The 20,549-nt window shown below is 45.9% G+C and overlaps 3 protein-coding genes across 5 annotated transcripts in view; 2 read left to right on the plus strand and 1 right to left on the minus strand.

Annotated features, from left to right (window-relative positions):
• The window catches only part of LCP2 (lymphocyte cytosolic protein 2), a 537,761-nt gene that overhangs the window by 232,565 nt on the left and 284,647 nt on the right, over positions 1–20,549 (plus strand). For all 3 annotated transcript variants that reach the window (XM_068277396.1, XM_068277395.1, XM_068277394.1), the window contains exon 5: positions 5,691–5,746. In XM_068277396.1, the coding sequence (XP_068133497.1) occupies positions 5,691–5,746 (56 nt within the window). The remainder of the gene's footprint in view (positions 1–5,690; positions 5,747–20,549) is intronic.
• Positions 1,071–4,610, plus strand: LOC137564065 (uncharacterized). Its single transcript, XM_068277389.1, has 3 exons — positions 1,071–1,438; positions 1,964–2,065; positions 3,669–4,610. Exons 1-3 carry the CDS (start codon positions 1,251–1,253, stop codon positions 4,522–4,524), a joined length of 1,146 nt encoding a protein of 381 aa, XP_068133490.1. The 5' UTR covers positions 1,071–1,250; the 3' UTR covers positions 4,525–4,610.
• LOC137564064 (uncharacterized) lies at positions 1,866–5,116 on the minus strand. Its single transcript, XM_068277388.1, has 3 exons — positions 4,866–5,116; positions 3,461–3,623; positions 1,866–2,950 (listed from the first exon to the last, which is right to left on the minus strand). Exons 1-3 carry the CDS (start codon positions 5,080–5,082, stop codon positions 2,131–2,133), a joined length of 1,200 nt encoding a protein of 399 aa, XP_068133489.1. The 5' UTR covers positions 5,083–5,116; the 3' UTR covers positions 1,866–2,130.

Below are 20,549 nucleotides of genomic sequence, written 5' to 3' on the forward strand. Positions count from 1 at the left end.
TATCATAAAAAACATTTTAAAACACAAATAATAGACATCCACAATTGGCAATGTATCACAAAAATATATTATAGATTATTTCCATAGTTCAGTCAGAACCACTTCCATGTAGAACCTGGGTTCCACAAACAATTATTATCATAAAGTGCATTCAAATTGACATTGTTCACAATATACAAAAGAATGCCAGTGCAAAAATACAAAAATATGTAAAACATCTATAAAGTATAAACTAGTTATATAAGAAATAAATAACCAATCTAAAGTGCATCAGCAATGGAGCAGCATACAAAGTACTGGATAAGGTGTAAATTGAGTCAGTGGCATAGCTAATGAGCTGTGGGCCCCAGTGCAAGTTTTACATTGGGCCTCCCCAAGCACTCTATACATAACAAGTGATACGGTACACCAAAACTGGCCAAGGACAACCACAGTGTCAGAGGTGCAAGAACGGGATGGAGAACAGCTTGTTAATGATTACTACTATTCAAAGCATCTATAAAAGTGATTATTACCAGCACAAGACCAATAAAAAGCTAATACTGTGGATAAGGGTGGGCTCCTCTGGGTCCCACTGGTCCAAGGGCCCCGGTGCGGTCGCAACCTCTACACCCTCTATTGCTACACCACTGAATGGAGTGCATAAATAGTGCATACTACACTGGGTACTACTATTTTGTCCATCTTAATACAGTCTCATAATACCTGGTGGAGGTCCAGGGTGATTTTCCCTCAGCATGCTACAGATGTATCACTGGAATCAATACCCACTTCCACACTGGCCCTTGAGGAAACGGGTATTGATTTTTACAATCCATGTGGGGCAAGCTGAGGGGATTTATGTGCTGTGCAGCCAGCAATGAATTCAGACAACACACTGCTGCGTGCATTTCTATGCCTTAGGGCTGGTGCACACCAAAAACCGCAAGCAGATCCGCAAAACGCTAGCGTTTTTTGAACCGCTTAGTGTCATTTTGATAGCGCGGTTTTGGGGCGTTTTGGGGCGTTTTGCGTTTTTTGCGTGCGTTTTTGCGTGCGTTTTTGGAAGCGTTTTGCGTTTTTCAGGAAAAGAGGTAGAAAGACCTTAAACAAAGGGTTAAAGTGCGATATATTGATGACACATGTGAAGCACATTGAGCAATTGAAGTAAAAAACCCAATATAAAAAGGGTGGGGTCCTTAACAACATTGTGGGTTAGTTCAGGAGAGGTGACACTGTGGTTTGGAGAGAAGAGTGACTTGTTTTTGAAAATGTTTCCTGATGTGCTGTTATTGCTCTGTGTAGCAGCATATATGAGACGTAGGCCAAGGACAAGGAGATACTGGGTGCATCCCATGCTACAAGAGCGGCGCCGGAAGGGTCAATTTAGGACCCTATATAGAGATTTGAGGCACCATCCAGAAAAGTTTTTTGGCTACACCCGCATGTCTGTGTCCAGGTAAGAATACTTGTCACTTATTTTTATCATGGGGCTAAGTATTTTGGGGAGGAATGAAATTGGAAGCACTTTTTGGCCCTTAGTTAACTGTGTTTGACTGTAAACAGAAAAACAACACAATAATCAATCCAGTGTATACATAAGCTAACCAAATAACTGTGATACTTGATCCTGGTGTGTTATGTATTCAATGCCTAAGGCCTCCATCTAATTTTTCTATAGGAGTAACTACTATATTATATATCCATAGTTTACCCAAAACATTTGGAGTATATTATGACCTTACATACTCCTGGTGCATACTTCATTAAGTATATGGCAACAATCAGCATATGGGACACAGTAATGAAGCAATGTTTGAACAAAATCTTTCGTTTTAATGTTTTGTTCTTCTGTGCAAAGAATATTTTGAACATGTGTTGTCCATACTTTGCTTTCAGCAGCAAAAGTAATATGTCACAAATGAAAAATGTTTCTGCAACAAACAACAGTAGATCTAAAGATAAGCATGCTCTTTTTTCCTAGTTTTGATGGCCTTTTAGCCAAACTGAAGGATGCCCTTCGCCGACAAGACACTAACTTTCGCCTAGCAATCACACCAACTGAGCGACTCCTCATAACATTGAGGTAATGTAAACTAAGATCCAAATCTGAGCATTGAACAATAAAATAAAATGTAAAACTACAAAAAACTAGTCATGTTGTGATAGCAAATCACACATACTACCAGGGCCCTGATTGTAAGCATGTGTACCTGATTCAGCATTTGTATGAGGCTGGCTGTGCGATGTTAAATCAGTGTACACTGTAGAGTCACTGTGCATAGATGATGTTTGAAATCGCATACCTTGATGAGGGCGCTGAGGTGGAGGCATAGAGTAATGAGGCTGTTGACCATATGGCATGTTATGCATATGCATTGGTGGGTAGTGGGGTGGGTCATAAATGCGTTGCATATGGTAAGAGAGTTGTGGGTGTGCATTATATTGTTGGCTGGAAGCAGGCAGGTGTGGTTGCTGCAAGTAGTTGTGCACATTGTCATCTGCATGGCTCTCAGGTAGTAAGAATCTCCCCAGGGTCTCAGAGATGGCATGTCTGGCTGCCCATTGCTTATCAGGAGGCACTTTTTGTAATAGTGGCACCAAACTTAAAAGATACTGTGTGCATGGCTCTTTAAGTTGTTTCATTTCATCCTCTCGCTTCTCCATATGATCAACAGCCTTTTCTATTGAACTAATCAGCTTCTGGTCGTATTCAGCCCTGCTCATACCTCTTCCTATTCTCCTGCCTTGTGTAGCTACCCTCACACCTCTACTAGACCTGACAGTTGTGCGTGTCCGACTACTCACTGGGCTGTGTGGTGTGTGATCTGGGGTAGTAGAGTCAGTGTCTTCCAGTGTAGCAGTGTCAACATCCTGTGTAGTGTCTTCTTCAACTTCCACATCACTGGTGGTGGTAGGTGGCACCTCTACATCGTCCTCCTCAGGATCTGGTGGTAGGCTATCTTCAGTCCTTTGGAAAGGGGAAAGCACAACTTTAGTTCATGGAATAGTGACCATGGATGTCACAGCAAATATATGGGCACAATGCGATGCATCTTTCATTGCAAAACAATAGCAGTAGCCTGTCTATTTTTCCCATTATTTGTGTACATAGCTTTTAGGCACAGCCCCTGAGCAAGCATAGAGCAAAACTGGCCTGAGTAAACTAGCACTGATTTTGGTAGATGTGTGTTACAGATGTGTGATGCAGACACTACTGCAGCCAAACATATAACCAGCACTGTCAGGCAACTGTTATGTTGGGTAACGAACAGTCCACATTCCTGTCATGTAATAATCATTTTAAACTGGACCTATGCCATCCTTACATTAAGCTACGTCCCCCAATATATTTGGTAGAGTGATGGCAGATTATGTGTTCCACACTACTGAATTGCATTGTGGGCCTACTCCTTCCTTCACTGTTCTATTGGCGAAGTTGACAAACATTGCAATAGGTTAACATTTACGCCATACTTACTCAGCCGGTTCATGATGTTTTCTTAGAAATTCTAATATGCCACAATATTTATATTTTGTTCGCTGCGAACTTCCAGACCCACTTTTGGATTCATGGTATTGCTTTTCAATCTCCTTTTTGTAACTGTCTCTGACCGACTTCCATCTTGTCCGCAGGAGGGCAACTAGGAATAAAAATAAACATACATGTTATTTATTTTCTTTTGCAGATTTCTGGCAACAGGGCATTCATATGCAGCACTTCACTACCAATTCCTCATGGGAAGAAGTACAATCCGATACTTAGTTTTGGACACCTGCAAATTGATCTGGAAAGTACTTCAACCGGAATTTATGCCAACTCCTGACGTACCTATGTGGGAGGCTAACATGCAGCTTTTTTGGGAGAAACATGATTTCCCTAACTGCCTTGGAGCAGTGGATGGGAAACATGTCAGACTGGTTATGCCTGCATTCACTGGCAGTCTCTATTACAATTATAAAAAATTCTTTTCACTAGTGCTCATGGCTGTTGTGGATCCTAATTTGAAATTTATCTATGTGGATGTTGGGGCTTACGGAAGTTCCCATGATTCCTCAGTCTTCCAGCACAGTCGATTTGGCGTGAAGCTTCGCACAGGCCAGATGACTTTACCACCACCACGCCCCTGGCCTGACACTGTAGAACCACCTTACCCCTGTGTGTTTGTGGCTGATGAGGCCTTTGCACTGTCTGAGCATGTTATGAGACCGTATGCACAGAGAGATATGACTCATAAGAAAGTAGTCTTTAATAACCGCCTGACCAAAGCCAGACAAGTAGTAGAATGTGCTTTTGGAATTCTGGCAAACAAATGGCGCATTTATCACACTGCTATAAAAATGCAACCAAAGTATGCTATAATAGTGGTGAAGGCAACATGTATTTTGCATAATTATGTGAGAACACTAGATAGCATGACCATAGAGGAGGAAGAGGGGGATCTTTCAAACAGTGCTCTTGTCACTTTACCACCAGCTACTTTACGTGGTCCCATTTCTGCCATTCACAACAGAGACAAATTAGCTGATTATTTTGTGCCATAACTGTAAGAACTAAAAAACCTGCAGGCTGCTATTTACTTACATGACGAGATCAGTATTATTGTGCAAATAAACATTCTTGAAACCGTGTTGTATGTCTATATCATTCATGACACTCTAAAGTGGCAAATAGCGCCCTAATAATACATGTGAGTACATACACACACATGTACCTGCTGTTTATAAGGAGAGATGGCTATAGAGAGAACAGCTTTGCCAGAGACCTGTGATAATGAAATTTCTAATTGTTTAATTACTCATTTAGTGGAGGGGTGATGATATATTGTCTGCAAAGTGCTGCATGAAATCAATAAAATACAACAATTCTGTACACATATACTTACTCTTAGAATCCTTGCCCTTTTGGCTCAAAGTATTCCATTTTTCTCCAAGAAAATCTTTTGCAATGTTGCTCCAGATTTCATGAGCCCTTTGGTGGTCTTTATATCCAGGCAAAGACTTGTCATAAAGTTCTGGGCTGTTTTCAATCTTAATTATCAGGTTTTCTGTGGTAAACCACTTTGCTGCCATCTTCCTCCTGCGCAGTCTAAAATCCCTCATGCAAATCTGCCACACAGGAAGCACACTTTGACCTGGAAGTGCGCATTCTTGAAAAAAACGCATCCGCATCCGCATCAAAATCCACTTGATCAAGCGGTTTTACAGGCGTTTTGCGTTTTTCCTATACTTAACATTGGAGGCAGAAACGCATCCGAAATCCAAAAAATGCCTCACCCAGGCATTTTTCGTTTCTGCAAAACGCCTGCCGCTCTGGTGTGCACCACCCCATTGAGATACATTGACCAAGCAGATCCGCAGCCGCAAGCGGTTCTGAAAACGCCCAAAAAGCCGCTCGGTGTGCACCAGCCCTAACTCAGTGCTGTCCCATTCTGTGTAGATGAATGGGGTCAACCCTGCAACACATGGCAAGCAACATGAATGTGTGCACAAGCCCTAAACAAAGATCAAATTGTTTGGTTTAGATACTACATACAGATCTGTATGCTAGTTGGAGGGAGGCGCCAGGGCAGATCCTGAATAGAATGGCCAAGCCCTTATGAAAAGGAAATTGTGAAGCTAAACATTAAAACTATATCTGAAGTTAATGAATTGATATACATATTAAATATTTAAGCCAGTTGCTGAAAATGCGTTTTGTATCATTGCAGAGGAGAAGTGCAGAAACCTTTACCAGCATCTTACCAACATCCAAGTTATGAAAAAAGTAAGTAACTCTTACAGCAACTCACACTCCAAGTAATGAGAGAATTGAGTAACTTTTTCAGACCAAATTACCTTTCCAAATGACCATATTAAAAGCACATGGAAGTAGAGTGGGATTTGGTATCATCCTACTCCACATTTACACAATAGCAGTACAACTCTGCAGGAGAAGCTCATAGAGATTACGGAATAACTGCATGGAAGGATTACAGAGAGCGGCAGCAATATAATAAGGGACATGAAATTTCAGTTATGGGGGAAGGCTAAATTAAATAGGTTTATTCACTCTTGAAACAAAGAATGAAGGTTAGAATCAACTCGTAAAAAATATTTAAGTGATCCTAAACACCAACACCGACCTCATACCAACTGTCAAGCACGGTGGTAGAAACATGATGATTTGGGCTTATTTTGCAGCTGTAGTACCTGCACACCTTGCAGTCATTGAGTGGATTATCAACTTTTCTGTATACCAAAATATTCTGGAGTCAATAGTGAGGTCATCAGCTAAATCTTGGCTGAAGTTGGGTCACACAACAGAACAATGATTCAAAAAACGCCACAAATTCCTCAACAAAATGGCTGAAAAAGAAAAGAATCAAGTCTGATTTTTGTGGCAGGACCCTTGGAGAGCTATGCAAAAGTGTATGCTTAACAGCCTCAATGAACTAAAGCGATGCAAAGAAAAGTGAACCAAAATTCCTTAAAGGATACCAGAAGTGACATGGTTCATGATGAGATAGACATGGGTATGTACAATGCCTAGCACACAAATAACTATGCGGTGTTCCTTTTTTTCTTTCTCTACCTGGAAGAGTTAAATATCAGGTATGTAAGTGGCTGACTCCTTCTTGACAGGAAGTGACTACAGTGTGACCCTCACTGATAAGAAATTCCCCTTTTTATCTCTTTCTTGCTCTCAGAAGCCATTTTCTGCTAGGAAAGTGTTTATAGTTGGAATTTCTTATCAGTGAGGGTCACACCGTAGTCACTTCCTGTCTGAGTCAGGACTGAGTCAGCCACTTACATACCTGTTATTTAGCTCTTTCAGGCAGGGAAAGAAAAAAAGGAACACAGCATTGTTATCTGTGTGCTAGGCACTGTGTAACACCTCCAGAACACTTTAACTGTAAAGAAATCCTCCAGACACCAATCAAGTTCTTTTTAAGAAATATTTGTATTAAATCATATGGATAAAAAAGTTCAGTGACAAAACACATTCATAAACTTCTTCTTAGCAGATGAGTATAGGTAGGCCTCTTGTATACATCCACCTGCTAGGATCAGGGCTAGTTCAGGAAACGGAGGAGAATATACGAGTAAGGAGATGGACTCATACAGTCCTGGCCAAAAGTTTTGAGACTGTCAAAAATATTGGAAATTAGAAAAGTTGCTGCTTAAGTTTTTATAATAGCAATTTCCTTTCCATATACTCCAGAATGTTATGAAGAGTGTTCAGATGAATTGCATAATCCTTCTTTGCCATGAAAATTAATTGAATCAGAAAAAAACCTTTCCACTGCATTTCATTGCTGACATTAAAGGACCTGCTGAGATCATTTCATTAATTGTCTTGTTAACTCAGGTGAGAATGTTGACGAGCACAGGGCTGGAGATCATTTTGTCAGGCTGATTGGGTTAGAATGGCAGACTTGACATGTTAAAACTAAAGGAGGGTGATGCTTGAAATCATTGCTCTTTCATTGTTAACCATGGTGACCAGAAAAGAAACGCATGCAGCTATCATTGCGTTGCATAAAAATGGCTTCACAGGCAAGGATATTGTGGCTACTAAGATTGCATCTAAATCAACAATTTACAGGATCATCAAGAACTTCAAGGAAAGAGGTTCAATTCTTGTTAAGAAGGCCTCAGGGCGTCCAAGAAAGTCCAGCAAGCACCAGGATTGTCTCCTAAAGAGAATTCAGCTGCAGGATCAGAGTGCAACCAGTGCAGAGGTTGCTCAGGACTGGCAGCAGGCAGGTGTGAGCGCATCTGCACGCACAGTGAGGTGAAGACTATTGGAAGATGGCCTGGCGTCAAGAAGGACAGCAAAGAAGCCACTTCTTTCCCAAAAAGACATCAGGGACAGATTGATCTTCTGCAGAAAGTATGATGAATGGACAGCTGAGGACTGGGGCAAAGTCATATTCTCAGATGAAGCCCCTTTCCGATTGTTTCGGGCATCTGGAAAAAGGCTTGTCAGCAGTGGTGCTCGAATGTACCCAAATTCGATTCGAGTACATTCGAATTCGGGTCCGGGTCAAATTCGGATTCGGCCTTGATCACGCCCATCGAATTCGATTAGAATTCGAATTCGACTCGTGATAGCTACTTGAATTCGGGTAATAGTCGTGATCACGAATTCGGATGGCCTTCAAGCCAATTTTTTTTTAAAGGGAAATCACAATGAAATAGGTGTAATGTAAAAAAAAAAAGAAAGAAAAAAGAAATCTGATGGAAAACTTTTTTTCTGCATTTCTTGCTTATTCTTCTTCACCGTTTTCACCTTCTTCTTTTTCTTCTCTCCATCTTTTTCTTTACCGTCTTCTTTTTCTGTTTTACCATCTTCTTTCTCGTCGTCATCATTCATCACCATCATCTTCTTCTTCACTGGCACCTGGTTCTTCTCCTTCTTTACCTGGTTCTTCTTCTTCTTCTTCTGGTTCATCTTCACTTGGTTTTATTATCTTCTTCTTCACCTGGTTCTTCTTCTTCTTCTCCTTCATCAGCATCATCATCTGGTTCTTCTTCTTCATCATCATCTGGTTCTTCTTCTTCATCATCATCTGGTTCTTCTTCTTCATCATCATCTGGTTCTTCCTCTGTTTCAATCATCTGGTTCTTCTTCTTCTTCATCATCATCTGGTTCTGCTTCACCTGGTTCCTCTTCTTCTTTTTCTTCACCTGGTTCTCCTTCTTATTTTTCTTCACCTGGTTCTTCTTCTTCTTCACCTGGTTCTTCTTCTTCTTCTTTTTCTTCACCTGGTTCTTCTTCTTCTTCTTCTTCTTCTTCTTCACCTGGTTCTTCTTCTTTTTCTTCACCTGGTTCTTCTTCTTTTTCTTCCCCTGGTTCTTCTTCTTCTTCACCTGGTTCTTCTTCTTCTTCACCACCACCATCTTTTTTTTTCTTTTGTGTTCATATTCTTCCTCTTGTACCCACAATGTTTTTTCCCTTACAGAACTCAACTGTTTTCTTCAACAGCATAGCTAAATTTGTGGCGTAAAGCTATTGGCGCATGACAGCAGCGCATAATTTTGTGGACCCTGGTGGTGGGAACACAGACAGCAGGAGATTAAACACAGTGGCAGCAGCAGGAGGAGGAGGAGTGACGTTTGGCAGCAGGCAATGTAACGGGCCATGGTACCTAGCATTGGTACCACGGCTGTAAATAAACACCAACAGCAGGAGGTTCCGGACAGCAGTCGTGCAGCCCACATTGTGCCCAATGCACAACTGGGACAGCACAGTTTTTCTTTTTACAACAAAATGTAGCTATTGGAGTGAAGTAATAGCTAGTGGCGCATGGCAGCAGAGCATAATTCTGTGGACCCTGGCGGTGGGAACACAGACAGCAGGAGGATAAATACAGCAGCAGCAGCAGCAGGAGGAGGAGTGACGTCTGGCAGCAGGCAATGTAACGGGGCCATGGTACCTAGCATTGGTACCATGGCTGTAAATAAACACCAACAGCAGAAGGTTCCGGACAGCAGTCGTGCAGCCCACATTGTGCCCAATGCACAACTGGGACAGCAGTTTTCAACCCAGACACCTCCGAATTTTTTCTTTTTACAACAAAATGTAGCTATTGTAGTGGCGTAATAGCTAGTGGCGCATGGCAGCAGCTCCAAAGGGGTAGCTAGGGTTTTCAGCGCCCGGGGACAAAGACTATTAATGCGCCCCCTAAGGTGAAGGGTCGTGACCAAATGTGGGCGTGGTTATGGGTGCTCCACATTTGGTCATGCCCCTTCAAATGTACATGGAAGTTAGCAGGCTCACGCTCACCCACCCTCCCTCAGTATGTACCTTCCAGCATGTTCCAAGACAAATTCAGCAATCATGAGCCCCCCTATCAAGACAAATTCCGCAATCATGAGCAAACATGAGGCCCCCAACATGACCAACTCAGCAATCATGAGGCCCCCAACAAGACAAATTTAGCAATCCTGAGGCCCCCAACAAGACAAATTCAGCAATCATGAAGCCCCTAACAAGACAAATTCAGCAATCATGAGGCCTCTAACAAGACAAATTCAGCGATCTTGAGGCCCCCAACAAATCATGAGGCCCCCAACAAGACAAATTCAGTAACCATGAGGCCCCCAACAAGACAAATTCAGCAGTCATGAGGCACATAAATAGACAGCATTTCACATAAATAGGCAGAATGCCCCCTTAATATGATAGAAACCTCTCATCTGGCAGCAGTTCCCCAAAATACACTCAATCTGACAGCAGTGCTTCCCCAAAAATAGGTAGCCCCAGGTCTATAGGTGTCCCCAGAATAGGTGGCCAGCAGTATAGATGTCCCCAGAACAGGTAGCCAGGGGTAGAGATGTCCACAGAACAGGTAGCCAGGGGTATATGTGCCCAGTATATATAGTCAGGGGTATATGTGCCCAGTATATATAGCCAGGGGTATATGTGCCCAGTATATGTAGCCAGAGGTATATGTGCCCAGTATATGTAGTGAGGGTTATATGTGCCCAGTATATGTAGCCAGGGGTATAATATGTGCCCAGTATATATAGTCAGGGGTATATGTGCCCAGTATATGTAGCCAGGGGTATATATGCCCAGTATATGTAGCCAGGGGTATATGTGCCCAGTATATGTAGCCAGGGGTATATATGCCCAGTATATGTAGCCAGGGGTATATGTACCCAGTATATGTAGTTAGGGGTATATGTGCCCAGTATATGTAGGCAGGGGTATATGTGCCCAGAGTAGGTAGCCAGGGGTATATGTGCCCAGAGTAGGTAGCCAGGGGTATATGCCCAGTATATGTAGTTAGGAGTATATGTGCCCAGTATATGTAGGCAGGGGTATATGTGCCCAGAGTAGGTAGCCAGGGGTATATGCCCAGTATATGTAGTTAGGAGTATATGTGCCCAGTATATGTAGGCAGGGGTATATGTGCCCAGAGTAGGTAGCCAGGGGTATATGTGCCCAGAGTAGGTAGCCAGGGGTATATGCCCAGTATATGTAGTTAGGGGTATATGTGCCCAGAGTAGGTAGCCAGGGGTATATGCCCAGTATATGTAGTTAGGAGTATATGTGCCCAGAGTAGGTAGCCAGGGGTATATGTGCCCAGAGTAGGTAGCCAGGGGTATATGCCCAGTATATGTAGTTAGGGGTATATGTGCCCAATATATGTAGGCAGGGGTATATGTGCCCAGAGTAGGTAGCCAGGGGTATATGTGCCCAGAGTAGGTAGCCAGGGGTATATGTGCCCAGAGTAGGTAGCCAGGGGTATATGCCCAGTATATGTAGTTAGGGGTATATGTGCCCAGAGTAGGTAGCCAGGTGTCCCCCTCCCCAGCAGGAGGGGAGCAGCGCTGCTCTCCCTCCCTCGCTCTCCCCTCCAATGTCCGGGTGGCTGGCAGCGGCGGGCGGAACTTACCTCCGTCTCGTCGCAGCGCCGGATGGATCTGCCACTACTCTGGTCTGGTCCAGACCAGAGCAGCGGCTGCGCACCCGAACTTCCGGCCGGCGCTGGAGCGAGACGGAGGCGAGTTTCGCCCGCCGCTGCCAGCCACCCGGACATTGGAGGGGACAGCGAGGGAGGGAGAGCACCTAAGGTGAGGGAAGGAGGGGGGAGATGGCCCCCCCTTCCCCACCGTCCGCACAGCTCTCCCTCTTCTCTGCGCTGCTCCTCTCACCCCCCGCAAAAAAAACAAAACAAAAAAAAAACCCCTGAAGCTCAGCTGGGCGCCCTTGGGGACCAGGCGCCCCGGGGCACTTGTCCTACCCCGACCCCCCTAGCTCCGCGCCTGAGCAGCTCATAATTCTGTGGACCCTGGTTGCGGGAACACCGACAGCAGGAGGTTAACTACAGCAGCAGCAGGAGGAGGAGTGACGTGTGGCAGCAGGCAATGTAACGGGCACCCAATTGCACCCAGCATCTGTCTTTAGCACCCACATGACAACAAATACCCCACTAGCCAGCACCCATCACCCATATGTCACCATGTACTCACTCCCAGTACCCACTTGGCACTCAGTATTTGCACCTAAGACCCACATACCGCCATAATCAGCACCCACATGGCATAGTACTCACATATCATCAAGTTCCAAAGCCATTATATGCACCTAGTACCCGTCCATGGCCAGCACCCAAATAGCACCCAGTACCCATCATTGGTCCGAACCCATATGAGACTCAGTACTCTCCCATGGCACACATCCAGACCACACATGACACTCCCTACTCACTCATGTCCAACACTCACATGGCTCCCTTTACCAATTAGCACCCACTATTGTTAATCACCATCTGCTACTCATTCAGCACCCAATACTGCATAGCACCCACTGAAAATAAACACCCAATACAAACTGGACCTTGGTACCCAAAGCAGCTTGACACAGACTTTACTTTGGCATCTCGGCACCCACTGCAACTTAGCACAAAGTGAACCTTTGCGTCTTACCATCTACTGCATCTGGGCACCCACTGCACCTTGGCACTTACTGCAGTTTTGCATCTACTAATGCTTAGCAACAACTGCATATTGGTAACCACTTCTTTGCCTGAAAAGAGGCTTGGGTGCTGATCAAGAGGGACAGAGGTCCCAGTAATGAAAGGTGAGTCTGTGCCTCCACTGTGGGCTCCACTGTGCCCACTCTAACCCATTAACAGTGGGCACCTATCACTGCTGATTTGAGGGTGGTAGCACTAAAAGAGTTGGTTGGAAGGAGACACAAAGTCTGCCTGATACTGCTATAAAGGTGTACGTGTGTGTGTGTGGGGGGGGGGGGGGCGGTTAAGACTGCCTTATGCTTTCTGGAGAGGGGGTATTACATACACAATTTAGCACGATTTATCGATTTCAAATTTGAGCACCACCCCCTTGAGGATCCTCTGCATGGCCCTGCCCCTCCCTGCAGCACCCACACTGACCTCTACTTTTCCCATCAGCCACCCCTTCCCCTCATAGCTGGCACCCAGTACTCACACTCACATGACACCAAGTATCTGCGCCCAGGCCTAAAATTGCACCCAGTACTCACACCTGCACACAGCTTCCACATGGCCAGGGGCGTAGCAATAGGGGGTGCAGAGGTAGCGACCGCATCGGGGCCCTTGGGCCATAGGGGCCCCGAAGGGCTCTCCCTCAACTACAGTATTAGCTCTCTATTGGTCCTGTGCTCATAATAATCACTTCTATAGATCCTTTGAATAGTAGTAATCATTAACAAACTGTTCTTCATCCCCTTCTTGCACCTCTGACACTGTAGTTGCCATTGGCAGGTTTTGGTGCGCCGTATCAATTGTTATGTATAGAGTGCTTGGGGGGCCCCATTGTAAAACTTGCATCGGGGCCCACAGCTCCTTAGCTACGCCACTGCACATGGCCCCCACTATCTGCACCAAGCACCCACTTAACCCGTACCTGCACCCAAAGTACCTGCATTCAAAACCCATGTGATGCCCAAAGCCCACCCATAGCCATCACCCAGTACAGGCATAGCACCAAGTATTCGCACCCATGTCACATCCGGTACCTACACCCAGCGCCCACATGACATCGAGTACATGCACCCAGATCTTACATGGCACTAAGTATTTGCAATCAACACCCGCATGACACTCAATACCCAACCATAGCCAGAACCCACATGACACTCAGCACTTACACCCAGAACTCACATGGCACTAAGTACTTGCAATCAACACCCGCATGGCGCTCGATACCCAACCATAGCCAGAACCCACATGGCACCCATCATCTGCATTCAGCAGCATGACAATCAATACCCCCTAGCCAGAAACGAGGAGGGGGGAGGCATGCGGGGGAAAGCATTGTCAAGCCCCTTTTTTAAATTTGAGCACCCCCACTTAAGGACCCTCTGCACGGCCCTGGTTGCAGCAGGGCCCGCAGGATGCTCAACCTCTGTACACATAGGATCTTCAGTCTCTGGTTCCCCTCGACTCGAGTCAGATGGGCTGGTGTTCACCTCAGCGGACACATCCCACTCCCGCAGTTACTGGGTATCCCATTAATACATGTCTGTTATCATGTCCTGTTTGTTCTTGCGGCGGATATCAATGCCCTGCATTTCACAAAGATTTTCCAGATCTGCTTGGCACATGATCTTGTAATTCCCGGACATTTCCATGCCAAATAAAATAGAACTTTTGGGGAGGGTTACTGGCTACACTGTCTCTCTTTATATATAAAAAATATATTGCATTCAGCTACAACACCAACTAATTAGTTTGTTTCTCGACAGTGCTAATTTGATAGCGCTATTTTCAGCACAACACAAAGATCCCAAATGCTGCCAAACACTGTCACAAACCACCTAGTGGCCGGATGGCACAATGCCTTCCAATCGGTTTCAGCACACAGACCATGCAATCTGTGGTCGCAATCGGTGCGCAGAAACCGCTGGGATTTTGGCAGCAGAACGACTAGAAGGGAGCCTGTGAGTTACGGTAATACAAATTAGAGCTAGTCCACACTAGGTCCGGAAACGTATCCGTGGCTGCGTTTTTCAAACCGGATGAAAAACGGAGTCCCGGATACTAATGTTGATAATAGCAGCCAGCCTCACCCAAGTAAAAAACGGATCCATCTGCGTTTGCGGGGATCCGTTTTCAAAACCTGAACGGAAGGTCCGGATCTGCTGCATTTTCACGCAACGGATCAGGACCACGGATACACGCAGGGGGTAGTGAAAGCAAATAGAAAACGCATCTCCAGCTCCACAGGCAAAAAACGGATGTTAAAACGGATAACCTGAGCATTATGATTGGCCCAAAAAATCCTCCCACTCCTTCTTAATGATGGAGACGTTTTCTATCAGGGAAAAACCTGAACGGAAACTGATGCAAAACTGATGCACTTTCATCAGTTTGCAGTACGGTGGGTACTTACCCTGATCCGGACTGCAGTGTCCGTCCTGCAACTGTGTCTAGTGTGGACCAGCTCTTACACACAATTTCAGGGTATAACGGCCACCACCTCTGTTACCATGGGACAGAGGAACCCACTGACTGACTGACCCTAGACCTGCAAGTAGAAAACGGTTAAACACACTCTATTTTATCTAGCTATCAACAATAGTAGCGACTCTTCAGAAGCCAGGTTTCAGTTTTGTGTTGCTGAATAATAGGGGCAGGCGAACAAATAAATGACGTTAGCGTCGTTTATTATAAAAGCAATATAAATAATTAATATATACAGAAAATCGTTAAAATCAACAATTATAGAGACAAATAATAGCGCAGTATGAAAAAATAAAAAGGGAATAAAATACTTAAGTTCGTGGAAATATGTCCTTTCTGGGAAAATCTGAGCACGTGGAAAATGTCCTTTGTTTCGGTTCAGGAAAATGGCCGCCAGCCACGTGGTCCTCTGGCTGGCTTGATCCAGTGATGGTACACAGGGGAGGACTGAGGTTCGCCTGCTGGCAATGTGCTTTTGATTAGAGATGGCCCGAACGGTTCGCCGGCGAACGGTTCCAGGTGAACTTCCGGTGGTTCGCGTTCGCCGTGGAACGCAAACTTTTCCAGAAGTTCGGTTTGCCCCCATAGTGCACCATTAGGGTCAACTTTGACCCTCTACATCACAGTCAGCAGGCACATTGTAGCCAATTAGGCTACACTCTCTCCTAGAGCCACTCCCCCCCTTATAAAAGGCAGGCAGCGCTGGCTATTACACTCACTCGTGTGCTTGCATTAATTAGTGAAGGGACAGCTGCTGGCAGACTTTCATAGGGAAAGATTAGTTAGGCTCTTGTAGACTTGTTAGCTTGCGCCTGGCTGATTGTTATTGCTAAAATAGCACCCCTCAACAGCTCTTTTGAGAGCTGATGTTCTCCTGATGTTTTTTTGTGTTGCCCACTGACACTGCATTATACAGCCCTATCTGTTGCAGCTGGACCTTGGTAATTGCTATCACTGTGCCAGCCAGGCCCTGCCTAACTATCTATACTGGGACACCTACCTATGCCTACCTAACTACTGGGGCACCTACTTACCTATACGGGGACACCTACCTATGCATAACTACCTACCTATACTAGGGCACCTACTTATGACTACCTACCTATACTAGGGCACCTACCTATGCCTACCTACCTATACTAGGGCACCTACCTATGCCCACCTACCTATACTGGGTCTCCTACCCATGCCTACCTAACTACTGAGGCACCAACTTGCCTATACAGGGACACCTACCTATGCCTACCTACCTATACTAGGGCACCTACTTATGCCTACCTACCTACACTGGGACACCTACCTATGCCTAGCTAACTACTGGGGCACCTACCTATGCCTATCTACCTATACTGGGACACCTACCTATGCCCACCTACCTATACTGGGACTCCTACCTATGCCTACCTACCTATACTGGGACTCCTACCTATGCCTACCTACCTATACTGGGACTCCTACCTATGCCTAGCTAACTACTGGGGCACCTACCTATGCCTATCTACCTATACTGGGACACCTACCTATGCCTACCTACCTATACTGGGACTCCTACCTACCTATACTGGGACTCCTACCTATGCCTAACTACCTATACTGGGACACCTACCTATGCCTACCTACCTATACTGGGACTCCTACCTATGCCTATCTACCTATACTGGGACACCTACCTATGCCTACCTACCTACCTACCTATACTAGGGCACCTACCTATGCCTACCTACCTGTACTAGGGCACCTACCTATGCCTACCTACCTATACTAGGACACCTACCTATGCCTACCTACCTATACTGGGACTCCTACCTATGCCCAGCTAACTACTGGGGCACCTATCTATGCCTATCTACCTATACTGGGACACCTACCTATGCCTACCTACCTCTACTGGGACTCCTACCTATGTCTACCTACCTATACTGGGACTCCTACCTATGGCTAGCTAACTACTGGGGCACCTACCTATGCCTACCTACCTATACTGGGGCACCTACCTATGCCTACCTACATACAAGAAGATAATAAGGTTGTTGCTTCATTGTGGACAGACCAAATTTGATCAGCTGGACAGTCACTGTTGTTCGATCATTGAGCTACCACAGCCCGCGCGACCATATGGGCTTGAAAACCGCTATAGCTATGGTGCGCACCAGTCCACTACGGCCGTCACTATGCAAACAGCTGTTTGCAGTGCGTTACACAGTGAGTTTGGTGTGTCAGTGTGAAGCAGTACTCTAATTACACCTGATTGATGTATACACATGCAAGATGTTTTAAAGCACTTTAGTCCTGCAATTTAGCATTCAATGTGATTTCTGCCCTTAAAACGCTGCTTTGCGTCAAATCCAGATTTTTCCCCGGGACTTTTGGCATCTATCCCACTCATCCATGCATCCCTCCAGGTGTTAGACCCCTTGAAACATCTTTTCCATTACTTTTATGGCCAGCATAAATGTTTCTAGTTTTCAAAATTCGCATCCCCATTGAAGTCTATTGCGGTTCGCGAAAGTTTGCGCGAACCGAACCTTTTGCGGAAGTTCACGAACCGAAAAAAGGAGGTTCGGGCCATCTCTACTTTTGATGAAGCTGGTTTGGGGTGTGGCATTGCCTACCCCCTCTGAATTACAAACCAATCACAGTTCATTCCCTCGGAGAGAGATTTAGGTTTAAACTTATAAAACGCTGTAATTCAAAACCGATAAATGCCACATTTGCGCTGATAACAGATTAATATTCCTCAGATCAGTGATGCTCATCCGAGCTAGGATATCCGAGATACTCGGATATCCTAGCTCTTTTTTTACTATTCGAGCTCGAATACCGAGCTCGAATAGTATTAGCTATCCGGGCTGTGCTATCCGAGCGCACTCGGATAGCAATCAGCTATCCGGAGATATCCTAGCTATCCGAGCTCGGATAGCGTCATCAACTCGGATAGCATCACGTCAGACGTCACCTCGAGTCCTCACAAGCGAATCAGAGGGCTCCCAGCCCTCTGACTGCAGCCAATCACAGAGGGGGAGCCTGGCCAAGCCCCCCTCTACAAATAGCGGGCGCCATGTTGCCTCACTCGTCCTGTTTGCGACTTACTGACTGACTGTACTGAGAGACTGCTCCAGTGCTTTTTGTCTGTGCAAGTGCATTTATTGCTCAATACACCAAGCGTTTTTACACTCCAACACTTGATATTCACCTGTATTGCTTTGTATTGTAGATAGATTCTATGTTAGGCAGTTTAGTTTGTGTGATTAGGGACTAGGGAGGGAGACTGTCACTGGTGCTGCTGCAGCGGCAGCAGCTAGGCCCTGTGCCTAGGCAAGGCAGCCTGCCCTGCTCTGTGCTCTAGTCTCTAGTTACCTGTGCTCTCACCTGTCCTACTCTACTCCTGTACTACTTCTGTGTTAGATAGATTATTGTACTATTTTGTAGTTAGCAAGGCCCAGCTTTACTGCTATACCTGTCCTGTATCTGCTTTCTGTAATCTAGTCACACCTGTTCTATTGTTTAGCTAGATTCTTCTATTGTTTAGTTAGTACTGTAGTGTACTCTAGTCTGTGTATAGGGACCGTCCGTCACCGCGTTACCTAGGGTATTTGTGTGCGCAGTGCACGTCTGCGCTGTCCGCACCCTCTCGTTAGTGCTACACCCGTCCTATCTATATATATAATAGACTAAGTGCCTCAACCTTCAAACAAGAAGAAGAAGTACTTTGCATGAGAAAATTTATGCGTGCTCAAACACCAAGTTTAAGGCCTCTTTTCCACGGACTGTTGAGCTGTGTGCTCAGCAAGCAGTTACCAGGCAGCAGTGAGCAGATACCAGGCAGCAACAAGCAGTTACCAGGCAGCAGCAAGCAGTTATCAGTCAGCAGTGAGCAGATACCAGGCAGCAACAAGCAGTTACCAGGCAGCAGCAAGCAGTTACCAGGCAGCAGTGAGCAGATACCAGGCAGCAACAAGCAGTTACCAGGCAGCAGCAAGCAGTTACCAGGCAGCAGTAAGCAGATACCAGGCAGCAACAAGCAGTTAACAGGCAGCAGTGAGCAGATACCAGGCAGCAGCAAGCAGTTACCAGGCAGCATCAAGCAGTTACCAGGCAGCAGCAAGCAGTTACCAGGCAGCAGCAAGCAGTTACCAGGCAGCAGCAAGCAGTTACCAGGCAGAAGCAAGCAGTTACCAGGCAGCAGTGAGCAGTTACCAGGCAGTAGTGAGCAGTTGTGAGAGTTTGAGAGCCATTTCACTGCCTATTCACAGTCCATGGAAAAGAGGCCTTACCCTAGCAAGTCTGACATTGCAAATCTGGCCTAATTGGCTATTCATGAGGCAATGCTCATGCAAATGCATGCACAAACCAATACCACAAAGCAGTCACCCTGCTACATGCTGCATTAGCACTATGCGGCTTAGTGCACACCAGAGCGGTTCGGCAGCGTTTTGCGATCCACTTGCGGCTGCGGATACGCTTGGGTAATGTATTTCAATGGGCTGGTGCACACCAGAGCGGGAGGCGTTTTGCTGAAACGCATACTCCCGAGGTGAGGCATTTTTTGGATTGCGGAGGCGTTTCTGCCTCCAACGTAAAGTATAGGAAAAACGCAAACCGCTCTGAAAAACGGCAGTTCAGAGCGGTTTTGCAGGCGTTTTTGTTACAGAAGCTGTTCAGTAACAGCTTTACTGTAACAGTACATGAAATCTACTACACCAAAAACTCTTTACAAAACCGCAAAATGCTAGGTGAAATGCTACAGAAAAATAAGAAAAAGCGTTTCAAAATCTGCTAGCATTTTGCGGATCTGCTAGCAGTTTTTGGTTTGCTCCAGGCCTCCAGGAGCGCCACGGGGAGGATTCCCAATGCCCCCTTTTTATACAACTGGGGGGACCGCAGGGTCCCAGGCTCTCTCACTGCCTGGAAACCACAGCGGCACCCCGGAGGGGGAGGTTGGGTGGCGTGGACGACCCCCCCCCCCCAAGTGTGGCCAGCGCCGGGGAGAGCCGTCTGCACCCATCTCCCAATATTAAAAACAGGCACTTACCTTAACGTCCATTGCGTTCTGCTACATGCGCATTAATTTGGGGGCACCACATGAGAAAGGAGAGAAGCATGGGTCACCCCGAGCTTTAGAGCTCAGGGCTGGCTTACATACAGCACTCCAGAGGGGGGGGGGGGGGGGGACAGGCGCACTCACTCCAGGGCTCACACCACCGGAGCAAGCCATCCACCACCTGCCTCCAAAGGATACAAACTGCACAAAATGCTTTCCATGAGAAAATTAATGCGCATGTAGCAGAACCCAATGGACGTTAAGGTAAGTGGCTGTTTTTAATATTAGGAGGTGGGTGCGGACGGCTCTCCCCAGCGCTGGCCACGCTTGGGGGGGGGGGGGGCGGCTGCGCCACCCAGCCTCCCACTCCGGGGTGCCGCTGTGGTTCCCAGGCAGCGAGAGAGCACTTTGCAGTATTGGTTTTTTGACCCTGCATAGTTTGGCATGCGAAAGCAAATGCATATTTGCATGAGCATTGCCTCATGAATAGCCAATTAGGCCGGATTTGCAAAGCCAGACTTGCTAGGGTTAAACTTGGTGTTTGAGCACGCATACATTTTCTCATGGAAAGCCTACTTCTTCCT

This window comes from Hyperolius riggenbachi, chromosome 3 (assembly GCF_040937935.1).
Source record: "Hyperolius riggenbachi isolate aHypRig1 chromosome 3, aHypRig1.pri, whole genome shotgun sequence".
Taxonomy (NCBI): Eukaryota; Metazoa; Chordata; class Amphibia; order Anura; family Hyperoliidae; genus Hyperolius; species Hyperolius riggenbachi.

Bases quoted from the DNA above. Each gene is read 5' to 3' on its own strand.
- LOC137564065 (XM_068277389.1), top strand. From the start codon at position 1,251: ATGTTTCCTGATGTGCTGTTATTGCTCTGTGTAGCAGCATATATGAGA. The intron at 1,439-1,963 runs GTAAGAATACTT...CTTTTTTCCTAG, and splicing joins ACCCGCATGTCTGTGTCCAG to TTTTGATGGCCTTTTAGCCA. The intron at 2,066-3,668 runs GTAATGTAAACT...TTTCTTTTGCAG, and splicing joins CGACTCCTCATAACATTGAG to ATTTCTGGCAACAGGGCATT.
- LOC137564064 (XM_068277388.1), bottom strand. From the start codon at position 5,082: ATGAGGGATTTTAGACTGCGCAGGAGGAAGATGGCAGCAAAGTGGTTT. The intron at 3,624-4,865 runs GTAAGTATATGT...TTTTATTCCTAG, and splicing joins AAAGGGCAAGGATTCTAAGA to TTGCCCTCCTGCGGACAAGA. The intron at 2,951-3,460 runs GTAAGTATGGCG...CCCTTTCCAAAG, and splicing joins AAACATCATGAACCGGCTGA to GACTGAAGATAGCCTACCAC.